The following is a 17,272-nucleotide window of genomic DNA, read 5'->3' on the forward strand; positions in this document are numbered from 1 at the left end:
CAGGGAAAACATCCTCACTACATTAATATAAAAGCAAATTACTGCGGATGCCGGAATCTGAAACAAAAAATGAAAATGCTGAACAATCTCAGCAGGTCTGACAGAATCTGTGGAGAGAGAATGGAGCTAATGTTTTGAGTCTGGATGACTCTTTGTCAAAGCTCTGATGCTGTCAGACCTTCTGAGACTGTCCAGCATTTTGTGTTTTTATTTCATCCTCCCTACATTAATCTCTCCAGCCTGTTAGAATTTTATACGTTTCAACTGCGGCGCTGAGGACCCGGGTTCGAATCCCGGCCCTGGGTCACTGTCCGTGTGGAGTTTGCACATTCTCCCCGTGTCTGTGTGGGTTTCACCCCACAACCCAAAGATGTGCTGGTTAGGTGGATTGGCCACGCTAAATTGCCCCTTAATTGGAAAAGAATAATAATTGGCTACTCTAAATTTATATTAAAAAAAAGAATTTCATACGTTTCAATGAGATCTCCGTTCATCCTTCGAAACTTTAGTGAATACAAGCCCAGTTAAACCAATCTCTCCACATAGGACAGTCCCACTAACCCCAGTAACAACCTGCCGAATCTCCACTGCACTCCCTCTATGGCAAGTATATCCTCTCTTACTCCAGGTGTGGTCTCACCAAGGCTTTGCATAACTGCAGTAAGACATCTCTACTTCTGAACTCAAAACCTCTTGCAGTGAAGACCAACATACCATTTGCCTTCCTAATTGCTTGCTAGACCTGCCTTTTCACTTTCATTGATTGGTGTACAAGGACACCCAGATCCCTTTGTACATCCATATTTCCCAATATATCGCCATTTAGATAATACTCTTCCTTTCTGTTTTCACACCAAAATGTATAACTTCACATTTAGCCACATTGTACTTCATGTGCCATGTGTTTACCCACTCATTCTACTTGTTTAAATGACCTGGAAACCTTGCATCTTTTTCATAACTCAAAATTACCCCCAGTTTTGTGTCATCAGCAAACTTGAAAATGTTATTTTTGGTTTCCTCATCCAGGTCATTTATAGATATCGTGAACAGCTGGGTCTCAGTAGTACCCCACCAGTCACAGATTGCCACACGGAAAAAGACCAATTTATTCCTACTCCTTGTATCAGTTCTGTCACCCAATTCTCGCTCCATACCAAAACATTACCCAGAGAGGTGCATCGGTGATTAGAGTATTTAACTGAGATTTTGCCCCCAGATTTTTGGAATTATTTAAGTTTAATGACTGTAGACTGTGCGTTTTCTGACTCTGGTCTGGAAAACACTGCAGCTGATAGGAGATGAAGTCAGCACAACCTCTATTCCAGGCTAAGACATACGCCTCTGCTTTTTTCCCCATCATTACTTTATCAGACAATGTAGAATGCTTTCTTGTTGGACTTTCTCTCAATATTTGAAATGTTCCACTGTGAGCTTGAATACAATATGTGGTACTGGGCAGCCAGAATAGATACCTATGGAAAACAAACACATTTTGCAAGTTTACTGTTTGGTTTTGATGATGATAAACGTTGAACAATTTCTATTCACATTTTGCTTGTCTTTTAATTTATTTAAGGTAGACAATTACCTTGACATTGGGGAAATGGACAGTGAGATAGTTACTGCAAACTTCAGCAATGCTGGTAGGTATCAGTATGTTATATGTTAGATATCGGGGCAGCACGGTAGCATTGTGGATAGCACAATTGCTTCACAGCTCCAGGGTCCCTGGTTCGATTCCGGCTTGGCTCACTGTCTGTGCGGTGTCTGCACGTCCTCCCCGTGTGTGCGTGGGTTTCCTCCGGGTGCTCCGGTTTCCTCCCACAGTCCAAAGATGTGCAGGTTAGGTGGATTAACCATGATAAATTGCCCTTAGTGTCCAAAATTGCCCTTAGTGTTGGGTGGGGTTGCTGGGTTGTTGGGATAGGGTGGAGGTGTTGACCTTGGGTAGGGTGCTCTTTCCAGGAGCCGGTGCAGACTCGATGGGCTGAATGGCCTCCTTCTGCACTGTAAATTCTATGATAATCTATGATATTGCTGTTTTTGCGATGCATTTGAACTGGGCAAGTGGATTTGCCAAATTATGTCATCAGCACTTGTCCAGAAGCATTTGATTTCAACAATGAAGACCTCTCTGTCAGACAAATGAATTGGCGTTTTATCCACCTTGATTTTCGATGTATTCTCAGGGAAAAGTGTTTAGCATACCTTCCCAGTCTCACATTTGCTGAAATAATTTCCGGTCACCGTGGAACAATTTGCCAAGAATAAATCCATTCAATTCCAAATCCAATCAAAAATAGTGACTGTCCAGTATACTGAATACTCACATTTCAATATTATAAACTATAATCAGTTTTTACTGATTAATGAGAATTTTAAATAAATTGAAGCACCCTGTTGACATGACCATGCTAAAACCATTGAATCGTGGAATATTACAGCACACCATTTGGCTCACTATGCCTGTGCTTTTGAAATTGTTATCCAATGAATCTCGCTCCTCTGCTCTTTTCTATAGCCCCGCGTTATAACCCGATCGAGGTCCCCGCAGGGCTCGTGGAATATGTGCTTGTTAAATCCTCGAGATAATAGCTGGCCCAGAAGGGAGCCGACATTTTTGGATGGTCCTGGCTGCGTCTAGAGGTGCTCTTTGTCTGTTGTATTTCCTCATTATGAATAGGAAATAAACTTCATTTCACTTACCTTTTTGGGGCTCCTCTTTGACTACAATATTGGCGACGAGGATGGGATCCGAACCATTGCGTGCAAAGTACAATGGATCACCTCCGGGAGAGCAGGGAGTGAACGTCAGGACCGACCCCACTGGATGAGCCACTTTTTAGCCCCACCTGCCCGACACAATGAGGCCTGGGGGCACCACCCTTAGGGGCCCAGACACCTAGATGCACGAGGTGAAGGGCTTGGGATCCGACAAGGATGCTCAGATATTCACGGTTTTGAACGATATCCTTGCCACGGTTTTGAGCAATAGCCTTGCCGGGGAACGGCCACCGCCCCCCCCCCCCCCGCCCCAGACAATCAGCATACAAACGGCATTCCCCTGACCCAGTCCCGCAATAGCAGGAGGTACAACCGCTGGTGTAGCGGAGAAGACGGCCTCCTCCATCCTCTATGCAGAGGGGCTTGTGGACTTTAGTGGGGTGGAATATTATAACCCCGTTGAGACCCATCGGGACAGCCTGATCGTTCTCCCTGTGGGGGGTCGTGGAATACGAGCTCCCCCGCTGAGGGGTGGAGCCCAACAGTAGGGCTCGTCAAATCACTGAGATAAAAGCTGGCCCAGAAGGGAGCCGGCATCTTCGGATGGTCCTGGCTGGGACTAGAGGTGCTCTTTGCCTGCTAAATTTCCTCACTACGAGTAGGAAATACATTTCACTTTACTTACCTTTTCAATACTTCTCTTTGAATACAATACCCAGTTAATCTTTTCCTTCAAGTGTTCAACCAGTAGTACTTTTTTGAAAATTGCAGTGAGCCTCCTTCCACCACTCTTTCAGGCAGTGCATTCAGGTTACAATAATTTAATAAGGACACGGGTTACAATAATTTAATAAGGATCGAGTAAAAATAAAGACTATCCATGCGGGTTATTATAAATAACATCCTGGGAATTCCAGGTGCGGCGATGACCAGCTGAGTCGCACGTTTCGGCAGCTCCCTGTGAAACGGACTTTTGGGCTCTTGATAGGAGCCCCAACGGCAATTTTGACGGCTAAAAACACTGTGCGGTAAACCAGAAGGGAATCCCCCCTGGATACGGATGGAAAAAGGAGGAGAGAGTGGCCAGATTGCAGTGGATCCTTTAGAACAGCGGCAAGGAAGGCAAGCAAAAACCAAGATGGCGTCGGAAGGTGGCAGTTTAACATGGGGCCCTGAACAACAAGAGTTCTTGAAATGCTGTGTGGAAGAGATCAAAAAGGAAATGAAGAAAGAGCTGTTGGCCCCGATACTACAGGCGATCGAAGGGCTAAAGGAGGAACAAAAGACCCAGGAGCGGGAGCTTCGGGTCGTGAACGCAAAGGCAGCCGAGAATGAGGACGATATACAGGGCCTGGTGGTGAAGACGGAGACGCAGGAGGCACATCAGAAACGATGTGTGGAAAGGTTGGAGGCACTGGAAAACAACGCAAGGAGGAACAACCTGAGGATTCTTGGTCTTCCTGAAGGTGTGGAGGGAGCGGACGTCGGGGCATATGTGAGCACGATGCTGCATTCGTTAATGGGAGCGGAGGCCCCGGCGGGTCCGTTGGAGGTGGAGGGAGCATACCGAGTGATGGCGCGAGGACCGAGAGCAGGAGAAATTCCCAGAGCCATAGTGGTGAGATTCCTCCGTTTTAAGGATAGAGAAATGGTCCTTAGATGGGCGAAGAAAACTCGGAGCAGTAAATAGGAGAACGCGGTGATCCGCGTTTATCAAGACTGGAGTGCGGAGGTGGCGAGAAGGAGGGCGAGCTTTAATCGGGCCAAGGCGGTGCTTCATAAAAAGAAGATAACATTTGGAATGCTGCAACCGGCAAGACTGTGGGTCACATATCGAGGGAGGCACCACAGACGGCGGATGAAGCGTGGACTTTTATTGTGGAAGAAAAACTGGAATGAGCGGGTTATTAAAAAGAACGTTCGAACAAAGTGGTGGGGCGAATGTGGGGGGCAAAGAGGGGTTTTATGTACTAATCCTGCGATGTGGTAACTTTTCTCTCTCCCACAGGTGGTGATGGGGGAGGAGGGGAGGTGGAGGAGATGGGGCGTTGGCCATTGGGGGCGGGGCCAAGGGAGAAGCGCGGGCTTGGTTCCCGCGCTATGATAAGCATGGCGGGAATAGAGAAGCAGGAAGGAGGGGGCGTCGCACGGTGCGAGCCGAGGTCACGGGGGGAAGCCGAGGTCAGCCAGAGTTTGCTGACTTCTGGGAGCAACATGGGGGGAGTAATTACGCTAGCGGGGGATCTAGCGGGGGGGGGGTGGGAGGGGGGAATTACTGGGTTGCTGCTGCTGGGGAGAGGGGGGAGCTGGTATGGGAGAGGATGGGCGGGGGGGCACCGCCTGGTGGAGATACAGCTGCGTGGGAACCGGGTGAGGAGCTGGAAAAAGGTGATGGCTAATCGACAAGGGGGGGGGGGTAGGAAGCCCCCCAACTCGGCTGATCACGTGGAACGTGAGAGGGCTGAACGGGCCGATAAAGAGGGCACGGGTACTCGCACACCTTAAGAAACTTAAGGCAGATGTGGTTATGTTACAGGAAACGCACCTGAAACTGATAGACCAGGTTAGGCTACGCAAAGGATGGGTGGGGCAGGTGTTCCATTCGGGGCTAGATGCGAAAAACAGGGGGGTGGCTATATTAGTGGGGAAGCGGGTAATGTTCGAGGCAAAGACTATAGTGGCGGATAACGGGGGCAGATACGTGATGGTGAGTGGCAAACTACAGGGGGAGACGGTGGTTTTGGTAAACGTATATGCCCCGAACTGGGATGATGCCAATTTTATGAGGCGGATGCTAGGACGCATTCCGGACCTAGAGATGGGAAAGCTGATAATGGGGGGAGATTTTAATACGGTGTTGGAACCAGGGCTGGATAGGTCGAAGTCCAGGACTGGAAGGAGGCCGGCAGCAGCCAAGGTACTTAAAGATTTTATGGAGCAGATGGGAGGTGTAGACCCGTGGAGATTTAGCAGACCTAGGAGTAAGGAGTTCTCGTTTTTCTCCTATGTCCATAAAGTCTACTCGCGAATAGACTTTTTTGTGCTGGGTAGGGCATTGATCCCGAAGGTGAGGGGAACGGAGTATACGGCTATAGCCATTTCGGATCACGCTCCACACTGGGTGGACTTGGAGATAGGGGAGGAAACAGGAGGGCGCCCACCCTGGAGAATGGACATGGGACTAATGGCAGATGAGGGGGTGTGTCTAAGGGTGAGGGGGTGCATTGAAAAGTACTTGGAACTCAATGATAATGGGGAGGTCCAGGTGGGAGTGTTCTGGGAGGCGTTGAAGGCGGTGGTTAGAGGGGAGCTGATATCAATAAGGGCACATAAAGGGAAGCAGGAGAGTAAGGAACGGGAGCGGTTGCTGCAAGAACTTTTGAGGGTGGACAGACAATATGCGGAAGCACCGGAGGAGGGACTGTACAGGGAAAGGCAAAGGCTACATGTAGAATTTGACTTGCTGACTACAGGCACTGCAGAGGCACAATGGAGGAAGGCACAGGGTGTACAGTACGAATGTGGGGAGAAGGCGAGCAGGTTGCTGGCACACCAATTGAGGAAAAGGGGAGCAGCGAGGGAAATAGGGGGAGTGAGGGATGAGGAAGGAGAGATGGAGCGGGGAGCGGAGAGAGTGAATGGAGTGTTCAAGACATTTTATAAAAAATTATATGAAGCTCAACCCCCGGATGGGAGGGAGAGAATGATGGGCTTCTTGGATCGGCTGGAATTTCCCAAGGTGGAAGAGCAGGAAAGGGTGGGACTGGGAGCACAGATCGAGGTAGAAGAAGTGGTGAAAGGAATTAGGAGCATGCAGGTGGGAAAGGCCCCGGGACCGGATGGATTCCCAGTCGAATTCTATAGAAAATATGTGGACTTGCTCGCCCCGGTACTGACGAGGACCTTTAATGAGGCAAAGGAAAGGGGACAACTGCCCCCGACTATGTCTGAAGCAACGATATCGCTTCTCTTAAAGAAGGAAAAGGACCCGCTACAATGCGGGTCCTATAGACCTATTTCCCTCCTAAATGTAGATGCCAAGGTCCTGGCCAAGGTAATGGCAATGAGAATAGAGGAATGTGTCCCGGGGGTGGTCCACGAGGACCAAACTGGGTTTGTGAAGGGGAGACTGCTGAACACGAATATACGGAGGTTGTTAGGGGTAATGATGATGGCCCCACCAGAGGGAGAAACGGAGATAGTAGTGGCGATGTGTGGTCACGAATGGACGGGGATCTGCATATTTTCGGCTCCATAGAGGGACAAGGCAGGGATGCCCTCTGTCCCCATTATTGTTTGCACTGGCGATTGAGCCCCTGGCGATAGCGTTGAGGGGTTCCAAGAAGTGGAGGGGAGTACTTAGGGGAGGAGAAGAGCACCGGGTATCTTTGTATGCGGACGATTTGCTACTATACGTGGCGGACCCGGCGGAGGGGATGCCAGAAATAATGCGGATATTTGGGGAGTTTGGGGATTTTTCAGGGTATAAATTGAACATGGGGAAAAGTGAGTTGTTTGTGGTGCATCCAGGGGAGCAGAGTAGAGAAATAGAGGACCTACCGTTGAGGAAGGTAACAAGGGACTTTCGTTACCTGGGGATCCAGATAGCTAAGAATTGGGGCACATTGCATAGGTTAAATTTAACGCGGTTGGTGGAACAGATGGAGAGGATTTCAAGAGATGGGATATGGTATCCCTGTCAATGGCAGGGAGGGTGCAGGTGGTTAAGATGGTGGTCCTCCCGAGATTCCTCTTTGTGTTTCAGTGCCTCCCGGTGGTGATCACGAAGGCTTTTTTAAAAAGGATTGAAAAGAGCATCATGGGTTTTGTGTGGGCCAGGAAGACCCCGAGAGTGAGGAAGGGATTCCTACAGCGTAGCAGGTTTTAGGGGGGGGCTGGCACTACCGAGCCTAAGTGAGTATTATTGGGCCGCTAATATTTCAATGGTGAGTAAGTGGATGGGAGAGGAGGAGGGAGCGGCGTGGAAGAGATTAGAGAGGGCGTCCTGTAGGGGGACTAGCCTACAGGCTATGGTGACAGCCCCATTGCCGTTCTCACCGAGGAACTACACCACAAGCCCGGTGGTGGTGGCTACACTGAAGATTTGGGGACAGTGGAGACGGCATAGGGGAAAGACTGGAGCCTTGGGGGGGTCCCCGATAAGAAACAACCATAGGTTTGCCCCGGGGGGAATGGATGGGGGATATGGAATGTGGCAAAGAGCAGGAATAACGCAACTGAAAGATCTGTTTGTGGATGGGAAGTTCGCGAGTCTGGGAGCGCTGACCGAGAAATATGGGTTGCCCCAAGGGAATGCATTCAGGTATATGCAACTGAGGGCTTTTGCGAGGCAACAGGTGAGGGAATTCCCGCAGCTCCCGACACAAGAGGTGCAGGACAGAGTGATCTCAAAGACATGGGTGGGGGATGGTAAGGTGTCAGATATATATAGGGAAATGAGGGACGAAGGGGAGACTATGGTAGATGAACTAAAAGGGAAATGGGAAGAAGAGCTGGGGGAGGAGATCGAGGAGGGGCTGTGGGCAGATGCCCTAAGCAGGGTAAACTCGTCGTCCTCGTGTGCCAGGCTAAGCCTGATTCAGTTTAAGGTATTACACAGGGCACATATGACTGGAGCACGGCTCAGTAAATTTTTTGGGGTGGAGGATAGGTGTGCGAGGTGCTCAAGAAGCCCAGCGAATCATACCCATATGTTTCGGTCATGCCCGGCACTACAGGGGTTTTGGATGGGGGTGACAAAGGTGCTTTCAAAAGTAGTAGGAGTCCGGGTCGAACCAAGCTGGGGGTTGGCTATATTTGGGGTTGCACAAGAGCCGGGAGTGCAGGAGGCGAGAGAGGCCGATGTTTTGGCCTTTGCGTCCCTAGTAGCCCGGCGCAGGATATTGCTAATGTGGAAAGAAGCCAAGCCCCTGGGGGTGGAGACCTGGATAAATGACATGGCGGGGTTTATAAAGCTAGAGCGGATTAAGTTCGTCCTAAGGGGGTCGGCTCAAGGATTCACCAGGCGGTGGCAACCGTTCGTCGAATACCTCGCAGAAAGCTAGACGGAATGGGAAAAAGAAGGCAGCAGCAGCAGCCCAGGATCGGGGGGGGGGGGGGGGGGGGGTGGAGGAACCAGAAGGACTCTCAGGGTTGTTAATATATACTGTATAGTATGTATAGGTCGTTGCTACAGATAATTATATATTGGACTGTTAAATTATATTTTTGGAGAGTGTTACTTGTGACAAGGCAGTTGCCAATTAGGGCTAGTTTTCATTTTTGTTATTTATTATTTATTCATTTTTTGTTTATAAAATAGGTCATTGTTATTTGTGTTGTTATAATATTGTGTAAAGGATGCACAATGTACTGTGTTGGTTGACCAAAAATTTTCAATAAAATATTTAATTAAAAAAAAATAAATAACATCCTGTGCGAAAAGATTTTTGGCTGAATTTTACGGGACAATCTTGCCTCTGCTAAAAAGTCATGGGGAGCCCGCCCAGGCAAAAGTGGCTGGCCCTGGTCATTAATAGACTGGAGATGGGACTTCTGCCCCTTAGAGACGGGAAGTTCCACCTCAGTGAGCTGCTGGCCAGTCAGAGATCAGCTGCTCTCTAGTATCGGCAGCACCACTGGGAGCAGTGGCCACTGCTGAGACTACACTTGAGGCTTGAAGAGACGAACTGCAGTGAATCACGTAAATGTTTGCAGGTTTTACCGGATGCCAGGCCGGCAGGACCTGGCTAGGGCAGAGATGGAGATCATGGTTTGAGAGACCATGGTGGGAGGGGATCATGGGGCAGTTAGCAACAAATGGGGGCTTCTGATGAGCCAATGGAGCCTGCCTGTTAAGGATGAACCTCACCCACCTCCAACCCAAAAAGGAAAACCTGCCGGATTGAGTACTTGGTGTGGGTCTCTGTCGCCACCACTAAATCCTGGTGGTGACAGTAGACTGAGGCCCTGGGTGAATGAAAGCTTCCCCAAGACAGATGTTAGGCTGACTGACCTGCTGTTGCAGGGTTTATCCCTCCCCCCTCTTTCAGACAGAGAAACATTTGCAACCCTTCGTTCTCTGGTATTTCAAAAACACCCTGCACTTTATTCAATAATTTCAGTTTAACCTTGAATTATGGCTAACATGATTGGTAAGAAGATTTGGAACTCGTTTAAAATAATTGGTTACTAATCATTTAATGAACTGAAATACACATTCCACCCCTTTGGTTGTATCACGTTGGTAGGAGGCTTCTCAGTTGCAATTATGAATATTCACATAGTTAATGTATTGATTTTAATATTTCTCGACAAACTCTTTATGTTTACTGAACTCAAGATGTGTTTTTTTGTAATAGCGCCCTCTACATTTGAATTTGACTTATTAGTAATGAGACTAATTCTGATTCTAGCAACTGCTGCCCAGGGACTGTCCCTGCTGTTGCACAGTTGCCTCTGTCTGGGCTGTTCTGCATCATTGCTGCCCATCAAAACACAGCTGGGCAAACAAGCAAGAAAACAGCAACCATCACTAATGAGGACAATTATTGGCTAAGCAATTGATCCAGTGCTGTTGTTGGGACATCATGATAAAACCATTGTTTGATGTACTGATGCTGTATCTTCTCAGATAGAAACAGGAAGCAAAGTCACTTTGCATTGGATTTGTGCAGCATGCCCTGTGTCTGGCCAGCCATCGAGAGTTATGCTCGTCAGTCCTTACATAACTACAGTCTATTCATATTAAAGCACAGGCAATTGAATTCAATTGGATTTTAAAAAGATTCTTAGGGCTTGGCATTAGTGACAAAACCAACGTTTATTACATCCGAACAAGGAGCAGGAGTTTATTGCCATTTCTAGTTGCTGAGAAGGACCCTGTTGAACTGCTGCAATCCGTTGTGCGATGGAGCTGATCGGTAGATTTTTCCAGGATTTTGACCCAACGGTGATGAAGGAAGGATGCTATATGTCCTTTTCAGGATTCTCTGACTTTGGAAGGAAACCTGAAAGTGGTGGTCCTTGCTGACCTTGACCTTCTATTTGGTGGATGTTGTGGATTTGCAAGTTGCTCCCAAAGGAGCCTGGGTGAGTTGTTGCAGAGAATTCTGTCGATAATACCTACTGCAGTCCAGATAAACTTGGGATGGAAAAGGTGGTCGTTTTGGCTTGTGCTGGCCAAGTGAACTGCATTGTGCTAGATCATAATGAAATTCTTCACTGTAAAATTCTATCACATTCCAGATTTGTGCTGTATAGGTGTGGAGAGGCTTTGAGGATTCTGCAAATGCTAGACAATTGGGAATCGCATCTAACAGTAGAGATTTGGGGTTTTGCAAGCGTGGGCTGATTGATTATGGTCTATACTCTTGACTATTGTGAACTGCCTACTAACATCGACTGTAAGATGTGATTGGGCAGCACTTTCTGAGAAATCCTGAGTGTGCGAATAGTTACACTAACAACCAATTAAGATTCATTAAACTCATAACGTGGCTCACTTACGCTTGCTTTAAATAACATATCTGCACACACAGGGACTCGGTTTCTGAAAACAAAAGGAATATGTTCAACCCTGCGCCTTTTTTGAATTACCTGGGAGCTGGGGGAGCTTGTAGCCTCTGTTGTTTTCCCCATGGCAACATCTCAACTAATCAGAGTTGACTTGTGTTTGTTTGAAATTTGGCACTCTTGCATTTGTGCTAATGAACTTCAGCAGCATTTGTTTATTTGTTCATGGGATAATCATGGGTGGGCCAGCATTTATGTCCCATCCCAGAGGGTATTTAAGAGTCAACCACATTGCTGTGGGTCTGATGTCACATGTCGGCCAGACCAGGTAAAACTCAGCAGGTCTGACAGCATCCCTGGCGAGAGAAAATATGAATTAACGCTTTGAGTCTATATGATTCTTCTTCAGAGCTAAAGAGAGGGAGAAATGTGTTGGATTAAATACTGGGGTGGATCAGCTAGAACAGAGTAGAAGGTCAGTGATTGGAGCTAGGAGAGATTGCAACAAAGATGTATAGGTCACGAGACAGAGTAAGTGTTAATGGCAGGAGAAGGTGCTAGGAGTTGCATAAAGGTAAAATATCAGAATGTGTTAATGAAAGAGTAAATATCAGTGCTCAGTGAACGAGAAACAAGTGATAGATGGTCCAGTGGGGGCGGGGGGTTTGCATTGGGACAAAAATGTTTTGGATATAAAATGATTTTAAAAATGGTCAAGATGGAGGAGAAAGGTCCCAGTTGAAAGTTGCTGAACTCAATGTTGAGTCCTGAGGGCTGTCATGTGCCTTATCGGAAGAAGAGGTGCTGTTCCTCCAGTTTGTGTTGAACTTCACTGGAACATTGCAGCAGGTCAAGGATGGACATGTGGGCATGAGAGCAAGACGTTAAGTTAAAATGGTAAGCGACAGGAAGGATGAGGTTATACTTGCGGGCTGAGTGAAGGTGTCCCGCAAAGCGGTCAATCCATCCAAAATAATTAATTGGCCGTTTGTGCTTTGGGATATTCTAATGCCATGAAACACTCAATATGCACGATTACTCTTCCTTTTCAATATTGTTCTGTGGCTGGCTCTGAGTGTAATTTAAGGTAACTATTTCCCCTCAGTCCTTCTGGGAACATGCCTCTCGCTAGCTTACAGCATGATCATATCGAGAACTTGCTTTGTGGGAAATTAAGTGGTGAGCAGTGTTCTGTTATTCTGGTGCACACTGTGTTGAAGCTTAACGGCATGCTGTGACAGCACAGCTTGCCACTCTGAAACAGCTTTCAACAAACTTCAATTACTGAATACAATAAAGTAGGACTGAAGGAATATAATAATAATAATAAAAATCTTTATTAGTGTCACAAGTAGGCTTACATTAACACTGTAATGAGGTTACTGTGAAAATCCCCTAATCACCGCACTCCGGCACCTGTTTGGGTACACTGAGGGAGAATTCAGAATGTCCAATTTACCTAATAAGCACGTCTTTCGGGACTTGTAGGATGAAACCGGAGTGATGTTGAGTTCAAAGACTAAACTTAAAACAGAAATGCTGATTATTTTTATGGTGTGTCAATTCCAGTTAATACGTTTTCTGATGTGGGTTATGCTAGTAAGATCACGGGAGAGTTTCTCCGGTCCCCCAGCCCTATGTTACTCGGCAGGGCGCCATTCGCTGATGGCAGGATTCTCTGCTTCCGCTGCTGACAATGGGAATTCCCATTGAAGCCACCCCAAGCCGCTGAGAAACCCGCGGGTGGGGGAGCGCTGCTGGCAGGACCAGAGAATCCTGCCGCCAGCAAACGGCCGGAGAATGCAGGCCCACATTTATTACCCTAAGAAGCTGATGGTGGGCTTTTTCCTTGAACTCCTCTCGCCCCTTTGTAGTGGCACTCCCACAATGTACTGAATGCAAATTCATTGGCTCTTTAACAAAGCTAATCGTTTATGCTGCTATTATTTGTCATTCATAAGGGAAAGTAGTTTTCAAAAATGTATGAAGAAAATTCAAATGCTATAGTGTGATTCTTTAATTGGATTAGCTTAGGTGTTTTTATTTCTGTGTTATTTATTTGCCAAATTTTGGCCCTGCTATAATATTTATAAACATTTCTAGCTTGTGTTATTCTTTGCCACTGAATCTAGGATGTGAGATACTCCCGGGTGAAATAAAAGAGGAGAATGCTACAGATTATTCTTGTTTTGAATACAAACACACATCACTTAACTTCAAAATGAATCTGAAGGTTGAAGAGTTTAATAATAAAACACTCGATCAGGTATGTCAATTATTTAAGACCTCAACGTTTTATACTGTTGCAGAGTGGCTTTATCTTGACATTGGTCTGGATTTTGCAGTGGCAATGAAGGTGAATACATCAGCATTTGCTTTTATTATTCCACTAAAGCTGCATCTTTAGGATTCTGCACATACATAGAATAACTTGGAAATCCAGAAGTTGCTGGTGGTGATTCTACCCTTCTCCAGAGGGTGTGTTGTTCAGGTTCCCCCAGAATTCAGTGAATTGATAAAAACTTTGACTTTTACATTTAAAATCCCTTGTAAAAGTTACATCTTGTTGAATTATGTGTAACTAGGTTTTTAATAGTGTACTAGATTCATAATTACAGCTAAGCAAGCTCACTGACCCTGAGAAGCTAATTTCATATTTGTGGAATGTCAAATTTCTCCATTATGAGAAAAAAAATCTGTATATTTTACAATACTTTTCAGAAGTTTGTTTATATTTTAGCTTATATCTAAATCCAATCATAATTATCTATTTTATTACCAAGAAATCCAAATTAAAAGTGATAATCAATGCTTTTAATTATCTGCTTTGCCGTCTGTGAAAATACTTCAATGCGATTGGCTGATTACCTTGCTTGCTGACATCACTGTTGCTGAATGCCTGGAGATGCCCTTGACTTGCCATCAGATTTTAAACTCACATCAGAAAGGTGAAATCCACACCTCAAAGTTCGTTAGATCTTTTTGGACTGCAAGCTTTGAGTTCAGAGGTGAATGCTGTTGCTTCATCGCTAATTGTGAAATCTGGCCAGTTAATTTTAATCCTAGAAGGTTCCAGTGATCAGTGTAAACATGGGACTGCAAAGAGGTTTTATACATCCTGCAATATTTATCTTTTCTCCATTTAAACGGTCAGCATTATTTTATGTTGATTCAGAGCAGGGCAGGTGCTAGTTCTCACATCATATTCTGACATCTTGTCATATAGCACAAAATCCTGTGACATGTCGCATTAAAAGAAGATTGTGTCCCCATCAGAATCTGCCAGCAGTAAAATGCGCTTCTCCATATTTTTCATCAGGTATTGACAGATGAAGTCCAACCTTTCACATTGGATGAAGATTTTGACTATGACTGTGTCTGTCTCAAGCCCAAATACACTGAGGCTGAACTTAAAACTATCTCTGCCTTGTCAAAACAGAAGACAGATAGTGGAGAATTTAATGCAGAGAAGCTAAAGGATATTGCTGTTTCCTGATGCAGTCAATCAGGCAGCTAGTCTTGGAGCAGAACCTGGAAGTGAGACATTTTCAATCGCAAGAAAAACCATTATGGGTTGAAATCATGCTGTTCAATGTTAACAAATTTCATGTTTTATTAATGACATTGACTCTGACTGCAAATCATTAAAATAGACAGACAGGTTTCATATGAACTTGTGATGCATTTGTTATTAGTATTTGCAATACGGAGCACATGATTTTGATTTGATTTGATTTATTATTGTCACATGTATTAGTATACAGTGAAAAGTATTGTTTTTTGCATGCTGTACAAACAATGTTATTCAAAGGATGTTTATTTTATAAGTTCATAGTCAGAAGTATTGGAGACTAAAGGATGGGTCACCGCTCTGAGCTTCTTGGTGGAGATCATAGATCATAGAATTTACAGTGCAGAAGGAGGCCATTCGGCCCAACGAGTCTGCACCGGCTCTTGGAAAGAGCACCGCACTTAACCCCACACCTCCATCCTATCCCCGTAACCCAGTAGCCCCACCTAACCTAAGGGATATTTAGCACGGCCAATCCACCTAACCCTGCACATCTTTGGACTGTGGGAGGAAACCGGAGCACCCGGAGGAAACGCACACAGATACGGGGAGAACGTGCAGACTCCGCACAGACAGTGACCCAAGCCAGCAATCAAACCTAAGACCCTGGAGCTGTGAAGCAGCTGTGCTAACCTCTATGCTACCGTGCTGAAGATGTGGTGTCTTCAGCTGTCTCAATAAGAGTTTAAATTATTCATGTTCTCAGGATAAAGGGAAAATTTGGGAATCGGGGATAATCAGTTTAATCTCTCTTTCTGGGACATTGTGCCACATTGCAAGGAGGTTTTATTTGGTTTAGGGTTTTATCTGGGTAAATATCTCAGAGAAATTGGCAGTCAACCTGGGAGCAGGTTTAAGACCGAGAGGGAGAGAGAAAGAATTTACCAAAAGTGCAGACCTGTAGCAGTTTCTGATTTGGAGTGACTAAGCAGGAATGCAGTGAGGCCCAGGCTTGAACTGAGCTGTCCACAACCATGAGATGTTGAAGGAGATTCGGAAGGTTCGCTAAGCCAGATCCTAGTGGAAAAAGCTGAAGAAATCTCATACCTCGGAGGCTAGCGGGAGCACTGAGGAGAATCAAAGTGAATTCTTGAGAGATGGTTTGATCCCATGGTTCATTGATGCTTCATTGACGTTGACTAAATAATATGAATGCCTTGATGGTTTGAAGAAATTAAGCCTCAAGATCCTTAATAGTATTGGGGTTTTCCCACTTTGTGGGTGGAAATAAAAGTAGAATGGGGAATGTTCCGTTGAGATTTTTGGGTATGAAGTGTAAGTGATTACAGAATGTGGGCCAGAATTAACCATTCCTCCTGCGGTAGGTTTTCCTGTGGTGGAGATGGTTCTTCATTGGCCGCCGGCTGGGCCTTCCGATCCTGCTGAAGTCAATGGCATGTTGCTTACCTCAGCTGCCCCACAGCGGGGTCGACTTCGGCAGGACTGGGAAGATCCTGCTGACAGGAAGGGCCAGAAAATCTCCGATACTTTTTCAAAGTGTCGATCCCGGAGAGAATTCCTTCCAAGTCCCTCGCCATCCTGACTTGGAATTATATCGCCATTCCTTCACTGTCGCTGGGTCAAATCCCTGGAGCTACTTCCCTAACAGCACTGTGGATGTAGTTAAACCACAGGGACTTCAGCAGGTTCAAGAAGGCATCTCACCTCTACCTTCTCAAGGGCAATTAGGGATGGGCAATAAATGCTGGTCCAGCCAGCAATGCCCACATCACGTAAATTAATTTTTAAAAGTCCTGTCGCCACCGACAGCAGGAAAAGTCTCAAATTAAGCGTGGCCAATCCACCAACCTGCACATCTCTTGGGTTGTGGGGGTAGACCCACACAGACATGCCTGCTCTCACCCATTTCGAGCTGCTACTCTGAAGGGCAATCCCTCAGCGGTGATTTCACCACAAAGCAGGCAGGAGGACACGGGAAACGGTGCCTGCAAACCAGCCACCCTTTAAACCCAGAGGCTCACAGACATGAAGGGCCGCTAAGGCCTGTGAGTGACCCACCCCTAGAGATGCTGAGACTGAACACCCGTCCTGTCCCGGGTTGAATTTATCTGGGTCCCCCGCGTACCCTCCGGTGCCCCTCTGTGACAAGCACCCTGGAGGGTGATGCTGACCTGAGCACTCATCTCCGATATCCCCTTCGGAGGTGAGGTTGCCATGTTCCCGTTTTTAAACAACTGTTGTAAATGGTCAGCGCCCAATGAATGTTCCGTATGGGGGGCGGGGAGCCCTTGCAGGAGGGCTCGTTAATGATATGTCAATGTATTTAAATGAGGTTCCTGATATTCCGTATCAGGATTTTCCTTACGTCAACGGCGAGGGGCGTGGAAAATCAGGAAATGTGATCTTGCCAGCGAGAATCGCGTTTCCTGACTCTCACTGGATTTTGCACCCACGTCATCCTTCTCGCTGTCAGATAATCCGGGCTCAAAATTGTCCGCA

At 46.4% G+C, this 17,272-nt stretch overlaps 1 protein-coding gene across 4 annotated transcripts in view; it reads left to right on the forward strand.

Moving 5' to 3' along the window:
• Nucleotides 1–14,914, forward strand: part of iftap (intraflagellar transport associated protein) — a 53,687-nt gene extending 38,773 nt beyond the window's left edge. For all 4 annotated transcript variants that reach the window (XM_072466601.1, XM_072466600.1, XM_072466602.1 and 1 more), the window contains 3 exons: nt 1,584–1,646; nt 13,374–13,507; nt 14,561–14,914. In XM_072466601.1, the coding sequence (XP_072322702.1) occupies nt 1,584–1,646; nt 13,374–13,507; nt 14,561–14,737 (374 nt within the window). In that variant the 3' untranslated portion in view covers nt 14,738–14,914. The remainder of the gene's footprint in view (nt 1–1,583; nt 1,647–13,373; nt 13,508–14,560) is intronic.
• Nucleotides 14,915–17,272: the final 2,358 nt, after the last annotated feature.

The sequence above is a fragment of the Scyliorhinus torazame genome, chromosome 10, assembly GCF_047496885.1.
Source record: "Scyliorhinus torazame isolate Kashiwa2021f chromosome 10, sScyTor2.1, whole genome shotgun sequence".
In the NCBI taxonomy this organism is placed as follows: domain Eukaryota; kingdom Metazoa; phylum Chordata; class Chondrichthyes; order Carcharhiniformes; family Scyliorhinidae; genus Scyliorhinus; species Scyliorhinus torazame.